The sequence below is a fragment of the Sorex araneus genome, chromosome X (genome assembly GCF_027595985.1).
Source record: "Sorex araneus isolate mSorAra2 chromosome X, mSorAra2.pri, whole genome shotgun sequence".
Taxonomy (NCBI): Eukaryota; Metazoa; Chordata; class Mammalia; order Eulipotyphla; family Soricidae; genus Sorex; species Sorex araneus.
In genome coordinates, this window is record NC_073313.1 from 162817236 (window position 1) to 162837480 (window position 20245).

General features: G+C 56.7%; 1 protein-coding gene across 2 annotated transcripts in view; it reads left to right on the forward strand.

The window, feature by feature from the left end:
* Positions 1-14736, forward strand: part of ILDR2 (immunoglobulin like domain containing receptor 2) — a 43053-nt gene extending 28317 nt beyond the window's left edge. For both annotated transcript variants that reach the window (XM_055120753.1, XM_055120754.1), the window contains 6 exons: positions 750-896; positions 2127-2303; positions 7321-7434; positions 8971-9187; positions 9968-10532; positions 11567-14736. In XM_055120753.1, the coding sequence (XP_054976728.1) occupies positions 750-896; positions 2127-2303; positions 7321-7434; positions 8971-9187; positions 9968-10532; positions 11567-11602 (1256 nt within the window). In that variant the 3' untranslated portion in view covers positions 11603-14736. The remainder of the gene's footprint in view (positions 1-749; positions 897-2126; positions 2304-7320; positions 7435-8970; positions 9188-9967; positions 10533-11566) is intronic.
* Positions 14737-20245: the final 5509 nt, after the last annotated feature.

Consider the following 20245-nt stretch of genomic DNA (forward strand, 5'->3'; position numbering starts at 1 on the left):
AGCCCCCATAATCCCCTTTTTTCTTGAGCTGAATAGACCTGGATTCCTTTCTCTTCTGTTGTGACGAGGGTCCAACCCATCGTCTGGGCACCCTCTGGTGTCTACAGCACCCCCTTCTGCCCCCCCCCCCCTTTTCCACCCCTCGAGCCTGTGCTGGCCCAGGTGTGCTCCATTCCAGTGCTCCTGGGGGGCAGAGACAGCCTCCCTCTCTGCGTGTCCCCGGCCTGCTGCAGACAGGAAAGATTTTCTTTTCTTTCTTTCTTTTTTTTTTTGCTTTTTGGGTCACACCCGGCGATGCTCAGGGGTTACTCCTGGCTCTGCACTCAGGAATCACTCCTGGTGGTGCTCAGGGGACCATACGGGATGCTGGGTATCGAACCCTGGTCGGCCATGTGCAAGGCAAACGCCCTCCCTGCTGTGCTATCGCTCCAGCCCCGAGACAGGAAAGATTCTCTCGAGGTGCCTCGTGGATCCTGAGAAACGCTGACGGGGGCACAGGAAGCATCTGCTCCGGGTCCCACTTCCCACGGACGAGAGACTCGTGTCCCCAGAGCCCGCCGTGTCCGTCAGGGCCCGGCCAGCAGCGTCCCCGTGCACGCGTCCTCCCCTCACGGCCCGACAGTTGCTCCCCCGTGCCCCGGGAGGGTCCCCAATGTCCCCAGCCCCCCTCGGGATGGGGGTGGGGACGCGGGGGGGGCACGGTGGCCATCAGGGCTGGCCCGAGCGTGGCTCCCTGTGCACCTCTGCAGAGTGGGTGTTCGTGGGCCTGGTGCTCCTGGGCTTCGTGCTCCTCTTCGTGCTCGTGGGGATCTGCTGGTGCCAGTGCTGCCCGCACAGCTGCTGCTGCTACGTGCGCTGCCCCTGCTGCCCGGACACCTGCTGCTGCCCGCAGGCCCGTGAGTGTCCCCGCCCGCCCCGAGCAGGGACCCTGCTCAGTGTCCCTCCCCGGGGACTCCCTGCCCGGCGGCCCAGCACCCCCGACGCCTGCTCGGAGCAGGGACCCCCATGTTTCATGGGGGTGTCCATTGGCCCCATGTTTCCTGTCCACTGTGGCCCTCCTGCATGTGGTGAGGCCGGGGCCACGTGTGATGGCAGGAAGGGGGCTCTGCACGGTGGGAGGGCGGGACCGCGCCCCCAGACAGGAGGCAGCACAGGCAGAGGGTGCCGGGCCCAGGGTCAGCCCCACGGGACTCGCCTCCCTCTAGGCTCCTGTGGACGGGACCAGCCCAGCCTGGCGTGGGCAAGGCGGGTGAGCTGGGGCAGGATGGCCAGCCCCGCTGCTGGGCCTCTGGAGAAAGGGGCTGGGCCTGGGGGACCCACCCCGTGGCCGTGTGGGTGAGGGGGCTACTGTCGCTCCTGGGATTCCCCTGGGGTGCCGGGAGCAGAACTGGGGGAGCTGCGGGGTGGCAGAAGTGGCCGGGGAATTCAGCACATCTCACAGAGATGCATGCATGGGTACATACACGCACAAGCACACATGCATGGGCACATACATGCACAGAAACACATGCATGGGTTCATATATGCACATACATGCATGGGTGCATACATGCACAGAAACACATGCATGGGTACATACACAGATGCACACATGGGTACATACAGAGACACACATGCATGGGTAAATATATGCACACACATGCATGGGTGCATACACACACAAAGACACATGTATGGCACATACACAGACACACAACCATGGTACAGACACACATGGGTACATACATGAGCACACAGACACACATGCATAGGAACATGCATGCATAGACACACATGCATGGATACAGGCACACAGACATACATGCAGTGGTTACATACATGCACAGATACACATACCTGGGTACATACATGCACACACAGACACACATGCACACAGAGCAGCACATGTTTAGGTATATACACACTGCACACTGGCACATACATACGTGTTCACATTACAGATGGCCATACAGCACTGCAGACACAGTGCTGTGTCCATATGTGTGCACCTGTGTGGGCACGTGCATGTGCCTGGGCACGCGTCCATGCACACCGGCCCAGTGTCCCGTCCCCCGCACACACGTGCCCGGGGGGACTGAGGGCACCGGCAGATGTTCGCCTCTCTTTGCTCTTGTCTCCCTCCGCAGTGTACGAAGCAGGGAAAGCCGCCAAGGCCGGGTACCCGCCCTCCGTCTCGGGGGTGCCGGGCCCCTACTCCATCCCCTCCGCCGTGCCCCTGGCAGGGGCGCCCCCCTCAGGCATGCTGATGGACAAGCCGCACCCACCGCCCCTGGCGCCCAGCGACTCCATCGGGAGCCACAGTGGTAACCGCAGCCGACCCCGCCCCCAGTGGCTCCTCCCGCTGACCCCGCCCCCGGCCCGCCCCTCATGGCTCCTCCCACTGACCCCGCCCCCTCGTGGCTCTTCCGCTGACCCCGCCCCCAACCCGCCCTCTCGTGGCTCTTCCCGCTGACCCCGCCCCCAGCCCGCCCTCTCGTGGCTCCTCCCGCTGTCCCCGCCCCCAGCCCGCCCCGTGGCTCCTCCATCTGACCCCGCCCCCAGCCCGCCCCCCCCCCCCGTGGCTCCTCCCGCTGTCCGGGGTGTGAGACAGTCCTGCCTGGGGAGTGGAGAGGGCAGGAAGTGGCGTGGGGTGCAGCTCAGCAACACCCCCTCCCTGCCCCAGGCTCGGGAACACAGGGCGGGGAAGGGTGGTGAAGGCTCGAGGGTGGGGTCCGAGCTCGGAGCTCCCCTGCTGGATTGCTCAGAGTGAAGGCTGGGGAGACGCGGGAGCTGGGGGGAGGTGGGGAGACCATGAGGGGGCCTACAGGGCACGGATGGAGGAGACCCCGGGAGTGAGGAGAAGGGGGAGCCTCTCAGCAGCACCCTGGGGGATAAAGGGAGGCGGCAGATGCACCCAGACGGGTGCCAGTGGCCCCCCTGGGAGCCTGGGAAATGTGTGACTCTCCCTAGGTCAGTGAGAGTCTTAGGGAGCCGTGGTGGCGGCCTGCCAGTGTGGGAGAGTGAGAAGACGCATTTATTTTTGTTGTTCTGGGCCCACTGGAGCAATGCTTGGGGGTCTCTGTCGGAGACTGCCCGGCCCGGGCCCGACTCCTGAGTCCCCGCAGGCCCCAGGAGCTGACATCTCAATTCTGGGACGTGGACGCGCCTCGAGGGTGGGTGAAACAGGCGCCTCCCCTCTGGGCCCCTGCAGCCCCCCCCCCCCCCCCCCCGCTCCGGGTGGAAGGTGCCTCCCGCTCCCCCGTGGTCTCTGGTTCCCCCCACCCCCCAGCCAGACTCCTGTGTGAGTCACTGGTTCTCGTGTCCACGCCTCCCTGGAGCTATTCGTGAAATCCTGACGTCCTCGGAGACGTGCTGAGTCATGGGGAAGGCAAAGTGGAATTTGTGCAAGATCGAGTTATACCCACCACCACAGCTGGGGCAAGGGGTGTGGATGGTCTCCCCCCATCCCTGTTGCTCCCCGTCTCTTCTTCCTCCCTGGAATTCCCCATCACTTGAGCCGGTGTAAGAAAATGACTTCTTGGGGCTGGAGCGATAGCACAGCGGGGAGGGCGTTTGCCTTGCATGCGACCGACCTGGGTTCAATCCCTGGCATCCCATATGGTCCCCCAAGCACCACCAGGAGTAATTCCTGAGTGCAAAGCCAGGAGTAACCCCCTGTGACCCAAAAAGAAAAAAAAAAAGAATGGAGTTGTTAGGTAGGGTTTGAAATTTCAGTTTCCAAATCAGTAAAGGATGCAAGTCTCTCTCTCTCTATATATATATATATTCATATATATACATATACATATATATATAGAAGCCTTACTGTATGTAGACAGAGAAAAATGCAAATTTTAAGCATCACTTCTTCCACCACTGAGTTCTTGTCACCCTGAGACAGGACAGAACTAGCAGCTGTTTTGTTTTCCATAAACAGACTCCCTGAACTCGCTTTGAACGGGAGAACCAGGCCCTCCCGGTAGGTGGGTGCCCTTGAGACCCAGACCTCTCGCAGGCTTTATGATGTTAGCTCTCGCTAAAAGGGGGGACTTTGTTGGGGGAAAAAAATACTTGAGCCTCTGTCAGGTCCAAAATATCAGCTCTGTGCTTGCTTTGGCAGCACATGTACCAAAATATCAGCTCAACTCCTTTAACTAGAAAGATGTTTTTGAAGTTCGAATTTGGCACTCAAGTGAATAGCCCAGTGTCTGCTCTCAGCAGAATCCAGGTTGTCGAGGCTAACGTTACAAAAGAGGGGCTGAAGTTTAGAGGGCCTGGATCGGAAAACACTTGCAAAGAGAAATAAATCCCCCAGAGCTGAAATGGGATGGGGGGTGGGTGGGAGATGTTTTCTCTAATGAGTCTGGAATGTAGCCAACAATGTCACCACTTGCCAGAGAGTTCTCTGTTCTGGTGACAATGCCATGCCACGGCGCCTCAAGTCCCTCCGTGGGCCCTGGGCTTTACATAGATCCAGAATGATGTAGAATGCAAAGGCTCTTTCCCCTGAAGTCTCTTTGGGAAAGACCAGACACTTACTCCGATGACATGAGGCAAACTGATATAGACGAAGTGCTAAGATGAGAGTTAATAGGGGCCGGAGCGATAGCACAGTGGGGAGGGCGTTTGCCTTGCACACGGATGACCCGGGTTCGATCCCCGGCATCCCATAGGGTCCCCCGAGCACCGCCAGGAGTGATTCCTGAGTGCAAAGCCGGGAGTAACCCCTGAGCATCGCCGGGTGTGACCCAAAAAGCAAAAAAAAAATGAGAGTTAATAGTAAATTTTGATTTGTGACTTGTAAGTTGGACTGGAGTGATAGCATAGCAGGTTTGCCTTGCATGCAGCCGACCCAGGTTTGATTTCCTCTGCCCCTCTCGGAGAGCCCGCCAAGCTACTGAGAGTATCCCGCCCACACGGCAGAACCTGGCAAGCTCCCTGTAGCGTATTCAATATGCCAAACACAGTCACAATAAGTCTCACAATGTGAGACATTACTGGTGCTCGCTTGAACAAATCGATGAGCAACGGGATGACAGTACTACAGTGATGAGAGAGGCCAGCTGTCCACGAGACCATGTGTGAATGCAGCGGCTTGGGCCCAGCCCCTCCCTGGCAGGGGCTCCCGAGGACGCCCCCTGAGCCAGCTTTCCCAGCCATGAGCCATGGCGAGAGACAGGAGTGCTCTTCGGGATGGAGGAACGGCCCCTGGGAGAAACAGGGCCAGACCCCGACACTTTGGGTACCCGAGTCATCTGACCCCTGTGGCTGTTCTGTCCCCGTTCTTTCCCTTCTTTCCTTTCCTGGAATGCCCCCCTCTCGCTCCCCACGGCCACCACCGTGGGGACGGGCATCAGAGCCCCTGATCCCTGGACGAGATGGGGCTTTGTTCCCAACAAGGGAGGGAGGCGGGGAGTCGGTGGCATTTTTTTTTCTCTCCTGCCCTCGATTTTTATTTTTTTTCACTTCCGCCCTGAAAATAGCACCGACGTGCGTGCAGAGGCAGCAGGTGGGCTTCCTCGCATCTCAGAGGTGACACTTGCTCCCTTTTCCGAAATGAAAATGCTCAGGAAACAAACCAGGCACAGGGCCTGCTTCCTGCTGATGCGCCTCTATGCTAATCTTAGCTCCCGCCTTCTCCCCGGGGGGCGACCAGAGGCATCCGGGTCCCCTCTGTGGAGACTCCCTATGTTTGGGGGAGTGACCCGTGACCCCACCAAAAGTAGGGTCCTCAGCCTCTGCGTGCTTGATCTGGAAGCTGGTTTTTCATGCCTGTGAGTCACGCCCCACTTTGGGAGGGACCTGGGAGGTCAGAGGGCAGGAAGCTGAAGTTGACAAAGGACTAAGACTATAAAAGAGCTGATGGCCATTGCCCTCTCCACCCCAAATCTGCTTCTGGGATCTGAGGTTCTGGCTCCATCTGTATAAAATATATTTTAAATTATATATTATAATTATATTATTATTGTATATTATATATTATGTATATAATATATATCATATACATGGGCTGGAGTGATAGCACAGTGGGTAGGGCGTTTGCCTTGCATGCAGCTGACCCGGATTCAATTCCTCCGCCCCTCTCGGAGAGCCTGGCAAGCTACCGTGAGTATCTCGCCCGCACGGCAGAGCCTGGCAAGCTCCCTGTGGCTTATTTGATATGCCAAAAACAGTCACAACAAGTCTCACCATGGACACGTTACTGGTGTCCGCTCGGGCAAATCGATGAACAACGGGATGACAGTGATAGTGACAGTGATATATGTGTGTGTGTGTGTGTGTGTGTGTTTTGGGTCACACCCCGTGATGCTCAGGAGTAACTCCTGGCTCATGCACTCAGGAATTACTCCTGGCAGTGCTCAGGGGACCCTATGTGATGCTGGGAATTGAACCTGGGTCGGCCGCGTGCAAGGCAAACGCCCTCCCCGCTGTGCTATCCCTCCATCTGTATAAATATTGATGGCCATTGCTGGGCGGGTTCCAAGGGAGCAGTCAGAAGCAAATGCCATGAGGTAAATGCCATGTTTCCTTTTGTTTTGCTTTTCTGGTCACACCCAGCGGTGCTGGGGGCTGACTCCTGGCTCTGCACTCAGGGATCACTCCTGCTGGGGCTCAGAGGACCCAATGGGGTGCAGGGGATCCAACCCGGGTTGCCGCATGCAAGGCCAGCGCCCTCCCGCTGTGCTATCCCTCCAGACCATCAAATGATTTTTTGTTTTTCAAATTTGGGTCGCTGGGCTGGAGCTATAGCACAGCGGGTAGGGCATTTGCTTTGCACAAGGCCAACCCGGGTTCGATTCTTCCATCCCTCTCGGAGAGCCTGGCAAGCTACCGAGAGGATCCCGCCCGCACGGCAGAGCCTGGCAAGCTCCCCGTGGTGTATTCGATATGCCAAAAACAGTCACAACAAGTCTCACCATGGAGACGTGACTGGTGCCCGCTCGAGCAAATCGATGAACAACGGGATGACAGTGCGACAGTGACAGAAATTTGGGTCACACCTGGCAATGCACAGAGCTTCCTCCTGGCTCTGCACTCAGGAATCACTGCTGGCGGAGTCCCTATCTAGGATGCCGGGGACCCAACCCGGGGAACCCATGTGCAAGGCAAACACCCTCCCTGCTGTCTCTTAGGCCCCTTGGGCTCTGCGGCTTCAAGCAGCCAAGAGCACCTGAGCCTGGATCCGGGTCCCCAACAGCTCCGGTGACCTTCCCACTGGTTCCCCGGGGCAGACGGTGGCGGGGTTCGGAGAGAAAGGGAACCGTGTTTTCCGGCTGGCAGACGAGGTAAACGCCTCCTTCCGGTTCTTTCCGCGTCCCCTGTTGGCCCTCTATCCCGCAGTGCGCAAAGGGTACCGGATCCAGACGGACAAGGAGAGGGACTCGATGAAGGTCCTGTACTATGTGGAGAAGGAGCTGGCGCAGTTTGACCCTGCCCGGAGGATGCGAGGCCGATGTGAGCATCCCTCTTTTCCTGCCCTGCAATCGGCGGGGTGGGGGGGTGGGGGGGTGGGGCCGGGTGCACAGCTGGAGGGAGCGGGGGAGGGGGGATGCTGAGCTTGCAAACGCAGGTAGCTGCGAGCTTGGGGGCCAGAACAGTGGGTGCACTGAGGGCATCATCCTAGAGCAAGTAGCTCCGAAGACCGAGAGGGGGGCCTCGGGGGTGAAGGGGCATCCCGCCCTGGGGCTTGCGAGTCTCTGGTAGTCCCTCAAACGCACAGTCATTTTTTTTTTTTTGCTTTTTGGGTCCCACCTGGCAACGCACAGGGGTTCCTCCTGGCTCTGCACTCAGGAATTACCCCTGGCGGTGCTCAGAGGACCCTATGAGATGCTGGGAATAGAACCCGGGTCGGCCAAGTGCAAGGCAAACGCTCTACCGGCTATGCTATTGCTCCCAGCCCCCCAAACGCGCAGTCTTTTTTTTTTTTGCCTTTTTTGGGTCACACCCAGTGATGCTCAGGGGTTACTCCTGGCTTTGCACTCAGGAATTACTCCTGGCAGTGCTTGGGGGGGCCATATGGGATGCCGGGGATCAAACCCGGGTCGGCCGCGTGGAAGGCAAACGCCCTACCGGCTATGCTATTGCTCCCAGCCCCCCAAACGCACAATCTTGATGCAGGACAGTGATTGAAAATCTTGCCCACAAAGGCACTTGCAGAACAGTAAGCCGCCTCGTGGCAGCTTGGGCCCCGTTTTCCCCAACAGAAAGGGTCACTATCGGGCCATCCCGCTGCCCGCGCTGCATGTAGAAGGTGAAATAATAATCTGCCGGAGGCCGTCCTTCAAGAGAGAACGCGGGGTCAGAGATAGATAGATGGGGCGAGGGCACCCGCCTTGCATGTGGCCCATGCCAGGTCCATGCCTGGCTCGGACCAAGTGCCAGTTGAAGCCCTAGATGTTCCCTGGGGGCCCTGGAGGGACCATCCGGCCCAGCCTTGCATTCTCCGGGGCCCTCGGAGAGCCGCTGATCCTGGCATGGAGCTTCCAAGAGAATGTCTGGGCGGCTGATTGTCAGAGGCGCCAGCAGGCCGGGTGACGAGGTGGTTCCCTTTCTCGCTGAACCCCGCCACCCTCCGCCCCGGGGAACCAGTGGGAAGCTCGCCGGAGCTGTTGGGGAAACAGTTCCAGACTCGAGGTGCTTTCTGCAGACTCGGAGGGCGGAGCCCCCGCCCCCGCCTCAGCTCCGCTCTGCTAAATCCATCCCGGCCTTGCCTCTGTGGCCGTCCTCCCCCACACCGGCTATAAAAAGACCATCTCCAGATTGGAGTGGCAGGCAGGCAGATGTCCCGCTCCCGACAAGCGAGTTGTAACAGTTGTCATGGAAGCCTGCGAGGGGACCGAGGGGACCGGAGGGGGACCGCGGTGGAGAGGGCGCCTGGGGGAGGGAGTCTGGAGCGCCCCCCCCCCACACCCAGACGCGGGGAAGCTTCCGGCAGGCAGCCCGGGCTGGCGCAGGGTGCCAACTCCATCCCGCCCACCTCTGCCCCTGCAGACAACAACACCATCTCGGAACTCAGCTCCCTGCACGAGGAGGACGGCAGCTTCCGCCACACGTACCACCAGATGCGCAGCAAGCCCTTCCCTGTGTCCGGGGACTTGGAGAGTGACCCCGACTACTGGACCAGTGTCATGGGGGGCGGCAGTGGGGTGAGCCGGGGGCCCACGGCCATGGACTATGACAAGGAGGAGAGGGACAGCTTCCGGCACAGGTGAGGATGGCACTGGGGGTGAGGGTGGGGGGACAATGACACACAGGTTCATTGGTACCCATTTAGATCCCTTTCGATCTCTTCTGATCCCTTTCGATCTCTTGGGTCCCTTCAATCCCCTTAGGATCCCATTTAGATATCCTGGATCCCTTTAACCCCCTGGGTTGTGTTGATCCCTTTGGATCTTAGATCCTTTTGATCCCCTCCAGATCTATTGGATCTCTTTGAACCTCTTTGGATCCCTTTGGGTCACTAGGATCCCTTTGAACCCCTTAGGTTCCTTTGGATCTCCTGGGTCTTCTCAATCCCTGTGGATTTCTTAGATCATATTGATCCTCTTCAGATCCCTTTGTATTTATTGGATCTCTTTGATCCTCTTTGGATTCATTTGGATCCCTTGGATCCCCTTAACATCCTTTTGGGTCCCCTGGCTTCTGTTGATCCCTTTTGGATCTCTTTTGATCCCCTTCGGATCCCATTGGATCTGTTGGATCTCTTTAGATCCCTTTCAAATCCCTTTTTGGATCTGTTGGATCCCTTTAGATCACTTTCAGATCCCCTTTTGGGTGTGTTGGATCTCTTTGGATCCATTAGACCCAACTGAGTTGCCTTCACCTCCCTAAGCCTCGTAGGGACGCTGTAGTCTGCACTCAGATCGCCATATCCGACCCCAGGACCCCAGTGGACACTTGTACCACCCCTAGCAGCTCCCCGTCCACCCCAGCCGCGGGTCCTCGGGCCGAGCCTTGCACCTGACCCGCGTCCCCCCCGCGCCCGCAGCCAGCCGCGTGCCAAGTCGGAGATGCTGTCGCGGAAGAACTTCGCCCCGGGGGTGCCGGCCGTGTCCATGGACGAGCTGGCGGCGCTGACCGACTCGTACGGGCCGTCGCGCCGGCTGGAGCGCGCGGACACGGCGCACGGCGAGTACTACCCGCGCGCGCGCGAGCCGCCCTACAGCCCCACGCCCGCGCGCCTGCCGCGCCTGGTGAGCCGCACGCCGGGGCCCGCGCCCCGCTACGCGCGCCCGCCGCGGCCGGACGCCGCCGAGCGCGCGGGCAGCCTGGAGACGCCGTCGCGCCTGAGCGCGCGCCTCGGCCCGCGCAGCGCCTCCTACTACGCCTGGTCCCCGCCGGGCGGCCGCCGCCGCGGCGACGACGACGACGACGACGACGATGAGGACGAGGACGAGGAGGACGGCGAGGACGAGGACGAGGACGCGGCCGAGGACGCGCTGCCGCCCTACAGCGAGCGCGAGCTGAGCCGCGGCCCGTCGTTCCGCAGCGCGCGCGACCTGCCGTTCCACGCGGGCTCTGAGAAGCGCAGGAAGGAGACGAGCAAGAAATCGGTGAGTCCGGAGCACAGCCCCCGCCCGGGGGGCGCAGGGAGGGACCCCCCCGCCCGGGCGGGAAGGGGCCCGCTTGGCACAGGCTTGCAAGCTGGGCGCGCTCCCCCCAAGTCCCAGGACAGCGGGGAGTTAGGGGAGCTTGTACCTGCGCAGTAGCCCCAGCTCCTTGGAAATAGGAGCTCTTTGAGGGGGGGCTTGGGTTTGGGTGTCACACCCAGCGGTGCTCAGGGGCTCCTCCTGACTGCGCTCAGAGATCACCCCTGGCGGTGCTCCAGGGATCCTGTGGGATGGTGAGGATCGACCTGGGGTCGGCCACTGCAAGGCAAACGCCCTCCCCGCTGTGCTGAACCGTACTGCCAGGGGCACGCAGTCAGCACTCCTCTTGCCCCTGTCCTGGCGGGACCCCGTGTGGTTTTCATCCAGGTGGGACTGAACGATCCGAGAGCTCAGTGCCCGCTGCTCCGTATGGATCAGATCGTTAAGGACCAGTTTTTTTTTTTTTTCTTTTTGGGTCACACCCAGCGATGCTCAGGGGTTACTCCTGGCTTTGCACTCAGGAATTACTCCTGGCGGTGCTTGGGGGACCATATGGGATGCCGGGGATCGAACCCGGGTCGGCCGCGTGCAAGGCAAACGCCCTACCCGCTGTGCTATCGCTCCGGCCCCCAATTAAGGACCAGTTTTAAACCTCAGTGGAAGCAATTACATCCAGCGTGCCTCAATAGCTGGTCAATAGCACAGTGGGGAGGACGCTGGCCCTGCTCACGGCTGACCCAGGTTCCATCCCGGGCATCCCATTGGGTCCCCCCGAACCCTGCCAGGAGTGATCCCTGAGTGCTGAGCCGGAAGTAACCCCTGAGCATCACTAGGTGTGACCCAGAAATAAAGACTCTCCGGGGCCAGCTGGAGAGGCGCCTGCAGGTGGATCTGTTGGATCTCTTTAGATCCCTTTGATCCCCCTGAGATCCCTTTGGATCTGTTGGATCTCTGGGTCCATGTGGGTTAACATCCGGGCTCCTTCTGCTCTTGCCCAGAACGACTTCCCCACCAGGATGTCCCTCGTGGTCTGAAGTGGTTTTTCTCGAGACCTGTGTCAAGAAGGCTGGACACCGACAGCTCACTGACCCCCATCCCGGGGGTCCAGGCACCTCCCGAAGACAGCAGGCGTGGGCACCGCTCTGCCCCCCAGCCTGGGAAGGAGGGCGGCTAACTGTGCTCTGGCGACACCTCGGAGCCAGCCTTGGACGGGGTGAGCTGGGGGGTGCGGATTGCATCCTCAGCACCCACCTGACTCCTTTGAGGAACTTCACAGAGGAAAAAAAAACCTGCCTGTGAGAACATTCTAGACCCCTGGGGCTTCTCCGCCGAGACCTGACTCCCCTCCTTGTAGCTGGACTCAAATTGCTTTTGCAGCTCCGCAAGGGAATCAGCGAGGAACTGCTGATTCCCCAGGAATCTCTGGTGCCCGAATGATCCTTGCCTGTCCTCCCCGTGCCAGGCTGCTTCCGACCCGGGACGACCACAGCAGGCAAGACATACAGTTCACCACCACTATATAATTACAATAAAACTGGAAGCCTCGGGTCAGTTTAACACCTGGGACCTGCTGCACCTTTGCAACAAGGACTTGCACTGGCAGTTCTAGAAGCAGCAGGAATGCTCTAGAACATTCTAGAAGCCACTGGAATACTCTGGAATGTTCTAGAAGAAGCAGGACCATTCTGGAATGACACGAACCACTTGTATCTGTTTTTGAAAAGCTTGGCTAGGTATTTCCCCCCCCTCCCCATTCCAAGAGCATACACTTTTTCTCTTCTGTGGCTCACTTTGGTGTCTGAGTCTTGGGCATTAAGGGCTCACCTCTTCCTCCCCCAACTGCCCCCCCCACCTGCTTCTGGTGGACGCCACGGCCAGCCTCCCGCTGCACCCCAACTGCGTTGTCATCTGGTGCCTTTTGAGAACGGTTTAAAATATATAAAGAAAGGGAGAAAGTCATGAAAATGGAGAAGGAATTGTGAGGGGGCAGGAAAATAGTTTCCTTCAGTTTTGAAGGTGAGTCTAGACCTCCCTTCCCTGCCCCCAAACCTACTTTTCCACTCGGGGTTTGTATTTCTTTTTTTTGGCTTTTTGGGTCACACCCAGCAACGCTCAGGGGCTCCTCCGGGCTCTGCACTCAGGAATCACTCCTGGCGGTGCTCGGGGGACCCTATGGGATGCTGGGAATCGAACCCGGGTTGGCCACGTGCCAGGCCAACACCCTCCCTGCTGTACTGTTGCTCCAGCCGCTTATATTTCATTTTGCCACAAATTCTTCTCACCACTGCGGGCCACCTGGACCTGTCCTGGGCTGGTCATTGGCCACTCTACAGGGCTTGCTGGTCGGGGGATGCACAGTAATAGCTGGAGGGTTATTATTTGCTTTTCCTCCTGGCCTTACCTAAATGAGAGATTTTTGCCTAATCCCAAAGCTCCGTCTCTGGCTTCTGTAATTTGTATAGATCGGGGCGGAGGAAAGGGGGCTGAGGGGGGACGGCCTCGGTCCAGTCCCTCCCATCATGACATGTACACTTGCTTCTCCACCGTCCGTGTCATTGGATGGGGCGCCCATGGGCCCGGAGTAAGCATGATGACTCCTGAGAAGTGCTCACGGCCAGGGATTTGTCCTCCTGGAACCCAGCTGTCACTCCCAGGTGAGCTGTTCCTGCTGGTTGACGAGGACAAGCCCCCTCCCCCCGCCCTTCAGGGACCCCCATCGGCAGCTGAGGCTTCAGACGTGAGTGCACCCAGCCCCGATCACGGAGTCCAGCTGAGCACTGAGCACATGAGAAGGGGCACTGAGAAGGGGGCACATGCTTCCAATGTTCCTTCCTCCTGGAGACAAAAGTGGGTCTGAGTGTGGCGCCTTGGGCCTGAGCGATAATCCGGAGGGGAGAGCGTTGGCCTTGCATGAAGCCAACCCCGGTTCGATCCCCGGCACCCTATCAGGTCCCCCAAGCTCGCCAGGAGTGATTCCCGAGTGCAGAGCAGGGGTGAGCCCTGAGCATCTCTGGGCGTGGCCCCCAAGCCCACCTAAAAGGTGGAGCCTGGGCTTCAGAGAACGCCAGGTGTCTCCCAGCTGCACTTTCTCTCACAGACAACGTGGAGCGTTCAAGGACTGGCCGACACCTTCTCTGGAGTGGGGTGGGGGGGCGGGCAGGCTGCTGTGTCCGCCCCTCCCCCCCGTGCCCAGGGTTCGTCTGTCTGTTTGCCTCCCTGGGTTCCTGGGCAGCCCCTGAAGGTTCTTCGGCATCTCCCGGGTCTCTTTAGGGAGCTTTCCACAGGGCTCACCTGCCCCCTGCAGCTTCCAGAATAATCTTCTGTGTGTGCCGTGGACAACAGGAGAATCAGCCGCTGAAACGGCTTCCTGAGGGGCTCTGGCCTGGGCAGCAAGGGCAGCAAGGACCGCACAAGCCATAACTAGTGCAGCCTTTGACTTCTCAGCACCCCTGAGCCCTATCTGTCAGGGCACCCCCCACACACACACACCCCTTTCTAGTGCCGCGGGAAAGGACCGTCGAGGAGTCCTTCTCGATCACCACCTCTGGATCGTCTCAATGCTCAGGCCATTTTGGGGGGATACAGTCGTGGCTCTCTCGTCCCCCTGAGCACTGTGCCCGGCTTCTCACCACCAAAGAGCACCAGCGGCAGAGACCAAAACCACTGGCGTCTGCTGCCGCCCACTGCTGCCAGCTTGATCCATGTCTGTCCACTGCCGTCCACGCATACTGCGGCAGAAGCTCAGATGCGGTGAAGGGACCGGAAACCGGACGTTTGTTCCAAAGATGCTATAGTTGCCGAGATATACCTGGAGCCTGCCAGGACAGATCCTGCACCTGGACCAACATCCTCTGATGAATTCCCGGGTGTGCCTGGGTGGGCAGAGAAAGGAGGGCGGCTGGACCGGAACCACCTGGGACCCCTGAGTCCCCCCCACCCCAGCCCCATCATTCTTCTCCCCTGAACTGGAAGGGCTTCCCCACACCCACTTTCTTCCTCGGTTTCCTTGGGGCGTGCGTCACGGTCTCGCCCTGGGGATCCTGCCATGAAGTGGGGGGCACAAAGCCGAGCCCAAGGGGGCGTTGGGAGAGCACCGTGCACCTGAGCTATGAAGTGTCGCTGGGTCCCAAGCAACCCGGAGAATTAAAAGTTCCTTTTCTAAACTTAAGCGCTTGTGTTTGTGTCAAGGGTGGCACGTTTGTCCTCGAAAGCCAGCAGCCTGGGGCCGGAGCGATAGCACAGCGGGGAAGACGTTGGCCTTGCATGCGGCTGACCCGGGTTCGATTCCCAGCATCCCATAGGGTCCCCCGAGCACCGCCAGGAGTGACTGCTCAGTGCAGAGCCAGGAGTAACCCCTGTGCATCGCCGAATGTGACCAAAAAAGCAAAATAAAATAAAATAAAATAAAAAGCAGCAGCCTTGCACCTCCAAATAGGAAGAGGAACTTAGGAGGGACCGGAGAGTAGAGAGGTGGGCAGGGGGGCACCCCCGGGAGCTGAGCTGCCCATGAGACCATGCAGAGATGCCACAGGACATTTGCCCCTCACTGGCAGCATCTAGCAACCATCCTTGCTTCTGGGGGCTGTGCCCTGGCCACCACAGCCAGGAGCCGTCTGGCAGAAACAATAGGTGGGTGTCACTTGGCATTTGGCATGTGACTGTGGGCTATGGAGGGGGGGACACTCTGTGGTCACTGAGGTCACACAGGAAGTCTGGCTCCAAGGAGGCCGCCTCGGAGAGAGCAGAACACCAAGACTGCTGGGAGCCCCTTTCCTCAGAGACGGGAAGTGAGCTCTCAGCACCGCCCGTGGGGTCACCAGACCGCCACATCTAAGGCCTTGCTAGTTGAAGTTTTGGGGGTTTGTTTTTCATTCTGGCAACGCATGACATGTGAGGCAAGTGCTTCACGGCTGGGCCGTGTGCAAGGCTGGGATCAAGCCCGTGTCAGCCACGTAACACCTTAACCCCTATACTACTTGCTTATTTTTCCCCTCCACAACCTCCTGAATTTCATTTATTTTGCTTGGGGGGAGGGGACCACGCCTGGCGATGCTCAAGGCTGATTCCTGGCTCTGCACTCAGGAATCACTCCTGGTGGTGCTCAGGGGACTCTATGGGGTGCCGGGGATTGAACCCGGGTTGGCCGCGTGCCAGGCCAACGCCCTCCCCGCTGTGCATCTCTCCAGCTCTCTGAATTTCTTTCTTTTTTTTTTTTTGTTTTTTGGGTCACACCCGGCAATGCACAGGGGTCACTCCTGGCTCTGCACTCAGGAATTACCCCTGGCGGTGCTCAGGGGACCATATGGGATGCTGGGATTCGAACCTGGGTCGGCCACGTGCAAGACAAACGCCCTACCCACTGTGCTATCACTCCAGCCCTTCTCTGAATTTCTTACCTTCTTTTGAAAATCTTTCCCCTTCCTTCTGCAGCTAATTTTCTTAAGCGTGACGGATTGGTATCAGGTTTTGTTTATCTGAAAGTTTCCCGTTCCTGTTCAGACATCATTTTGCCCAGCCCACAACTTTAGATTCCAGAGTTATTTTCTCTCAGCACACTGGAGATATTATTCCACTCCCTTCTGTCTCTAACTGTTGTCTTTGAGAAGATGGTGACCAACCTAATAATTCCTTTGTAAACAACCACCCTTGACTAGAAAATTTCAGAACACCCCAGGTGGTGCTCAGGGCTTACTCCTGGCTCAGGGAGGAACTGTCTTGATTTTAAGATTTTCTTTTTGTCTCCTAACTGTTCTTCTGGTTTAAATAATGCGTGACCAGCTGATGAGCTTCTATTAACATATTTTGTTTGTTTTGTTTTTTTACTTTTTTTTTTTTTTTGCTTTTTGGGTCACACCTGGCGATGCACAGGGGTTACTCCTGGCTCTGCACTCAGGAATCACTCCTGGCGGTGCTCAGGGGACCATATGGGATGCTGGGAGTTGAACCCGGGTCGACCGTGTGCAAGGCAAACCGCGTGCAAGGCAAACCCACTGTGCTATCGCTCCAGGCCCCCCCCCCTTTTTTTTTTTGCTTTTTGAATAGGTTTTTTTCGTTTGTTTTTTGTTTTTTTTGGGTCACACATGGCAATGCACAGGGGTTACTCCTGGCTCTGCACCCAGGAATTACCCCTGGCAGTGTTCAGGGGATCATATGGGATGCTGGGAATCGAACCTGGGTCAGCCACATGCCCTACCTGCTGTGCTATTGCTCCAGCCCCTGTTTTTTGACTTTTTGGGTCACACCCAGTGATGCACAGGGGTCACTCCTGGCTCTGCACTCAGGAATTACTCCTGGCGGTGCTCAGGGGACCCTATGGGATGCTGGGAATCGAACCCGGGTCAGCCGCATGCAAGGCAAACGCCCTACCCACTATGCTATTGATCCAGCCCAACTTACTTGTTTTTCTGTGGGGGCCTTACCTGGTGATGCTCTGGGGTTACTCCTAACTCTGTGCTCAGTGCTCAGGGGACCATATGGGGTGGCAGGGATCAAATCCAGGTCCAATGCCTCCCCCATTATACTATCACTCCAGTTATTAGTTTCTTTTTACTTATTTAAGCTGGGATGTTTGATTTATTTAGGTCCCTGAATCTCTGGACTAGATTTTCCATTTAATTCAGAAATTAAGGAAAATTCTTAGTTATTAACATCAATTTTTTTTTTTTGCTTTTTGGGTCACACCCAGTGATGCACGGGGGTTGCTCCTGGCTCATGCACTCAGGAATCACGCCTGGCAGTGCCCAGAGGACTATATGGGATGCTGGGAATCGAACCCGGGCCAGTCTTGTGCACGGCAAATGCCCTGCCCACTGTGCTATTGCCCCTTAATTATTCTTTATCTTTGTCTTTTTTTTTTTTTTTTGCTTTTTGCTTTTGCTGCGGGTAATTCCTCAAATTTTGATTCCAACTGACTACCTCTCTCTCTTGTTGACTCTCAGGTTTTTTCTTTGATTTTAATTTTTTTGGCCACACCTGGTGATTCTCCTGGCTCTGCTCAGGAATCACTCCTGGCGGGGCTCAGGGGACCCTATGGGATGCCGGGGATCGAACCCAGGCCAGCCACATGCAAGGCAAACACCCTCCCCACTGTGCTATCACTCTAGCCCTGCACTTTTTTTTGTCTTTTTGGGCCATTCCCAGTAGTTATTTCTGACTCTGAGCTCAGGAATTACTCCTGGCAGTGTTTAGAAGACCCTATGGGATGCCCGGAATCAAACCCAGGTCAACTGCCTGCATGGCAAACGCCCTCCCTGCTGTACTGTTGCTCCGGCCCCAGCAACGCTGCATTTTAATTAAGATCCTTTTTCATCCCTCACTCTTGCTCTTTTCAAATCTGCACAGTCACTGTTGACAGTCTTTGGGGACTTAAATTTTGAAGTGTGTTCCTCCTGCTAATTCTTACAATGTGTTTTTTTCTTTCTATCTCTGTGTGTGTGTGTGTGTATGTGTGTGTGTGTGTGTGTGGTAAAAGTCTATATTATATTGATGCTAGTCAAGAAAGAATCTTCTGGGCTGGAGCGATAGCACAGCGGGCAGGATGCTTTCTTTGCTCTCGGCTGACCCGGGTTCGATCCCGGCATCCCAGGGGTCCCCTGAGCACTTCCAGGAGTAATTCCTGAGTGCATGAGCCAGGAGTAACCCCTGTGCATCTCCAGGTGTGACCCAAAAAGCAAAAAAAAAATAAAGAAAGAAAGAAAGAGCCCCCCAAGCCCAAACAAGGACAAAATGAGCTTCAGTTCAGGGGGAACAAGAAGCTGCAACTTTCCACGCTGTCCAGAAATTGCTCATGACTAAAGACTCGCTTTTTTTCTTTCTAATTATAGAAATAAAACAGAGGGCGGGGGAGCCAAACGGAACTGATGGATGTAAATCATCCCCCCACGCAAAGCAGAGACACATCCACCTGGAGGGATTCAGATTAGCAAACCAGACCCGCCGGCTTCATGTAAATGAAGCTTTAGATGCAGCTAAACTGTGATACGCACTCCAGAAATAAGTGGGTTGATTTCGGGTTCTGGAAAGCTGAGCAGAGACACTCTCGTACTTAAATGCTCGCGCCGGCATTGCGGTGAAAGGGATGATTTCTGCTGAATTGGGTGTCGGTGTTTCCTAAGACATCTCAGGTGATCTGAGATGATTCACCAAATTCTGGGAAGTGCCCAGGAGGCTGGGGCGAGGGCGAATGCCTTAGCCTGGGACCCCACCTACTGGTCGGTGGAAGGGGTTGGAAGGGCTCAAGAGTTGGCAGGATAGAGCAGCGGATGTCTGTGTTCCCGCTGTCAGAAGCTGGCAGGGCGGCTCAGCTTGGAAGATGTGCCTCACATCAATTCAGAGAAGCAAACCGCAGAACTATATATAATTCCAATATCTGTAACGAGAAAGTCAAATTGTGCATATGCCATGATGCATATTTGCATCTCTCACATACCCACAAAGGGGAGGGGATAAAAGGATGATGAGAAAGTATAATTGGGGGCTGGAAGATATTTTAGGGGGCTGGAGTATAAGCATATGCTTTGCCTGTGGGAGCTCTCTGGGTCCCCTGAGCATCACTGGGTGTGCCCCACCAAAGAAAATCTTCATCATCCACCGTTGCTTCCTGTTTCTTTTGTTCCCGGGAGGATGTCTATCTTTTTTTTTTTTTTTTTTTTGCTTTTTGGGTCACACCCAGTGATGCTCAGGGGTCACTCCTGGCTCTGCACTCAGGAATTACCCCTGGTGGTGCTCAGGGGGACCATATGGGATGCTGGGAATCGAACCCGGGTTGGCCGCATGCAAGGCAAACACTCTACCCACTGTGCTATCGCTCCAGCCCCTGGGAGGATGTCTATCTTGCGCCCTGTAGCTTATTCCTGGCTCTGTGCTCAGGCAGTGCTCAGGGGACCATGGCGGGTGCCAGGGATCAAACCCAGGTCAACCGAGGGCAAAGCCAGTGCCCTCTCTACCACACTGTGGCTTTAACTCCTGTGCTTCTTGCTTGACAAACGTTTGTTGGACACACCTGTTCTTGTTAAGCCTTCTTTTTCATACTGATTCCTATAGAATCTTCCAAAACCAGGGAGATTTAACCACTTGCTCTGCAAAATTCCAGGTTTGGAATTAGTTGTTGCCTTTATTTGTGACTCCCCCCACCATCAGATAGACACATATACTTTTGCAAAAAATATATATTTGTGTGTGTGCATGCGTGTGTGTGTGCACATACGTGCTCAAATATAGTCATTGTATTCCATAATCTTTTACATTTTGTTATTTATTAACCAGCCTTGCTTATCACAGATTATATAAATCCTCAAGCTTTGGGGCTGGAGCGATAGCACAGCGGGTAGGGTGTTTGCCTTGCACGCGGCCGACACGGGTTCAATTCCCAGCATCCCATATGGTCCCCTGAGCACCGCCAGGGGTAATTCCTGAGTGCAGAGCCAGGAGTGACCCCTGTGCATTGCCGGGTGTGACCCAAAAAGCAAATAATAATAATAATAATAAATTCTCAAACTTTGAGGCCACAGAGATAGGATAGCAGCTAGGACGTTTGTCTTCATGTGGTCAACCCGGGTTCAACCCCCAGCAACCCATATGGTCCCCCGAGCACCACCAGGAGTAATTCCTGAGTGCCGAGCCAGGAGTAAACTCTGAGCACCATCAGATGTGGCCCCCAAACCCCCAAAATAATAATA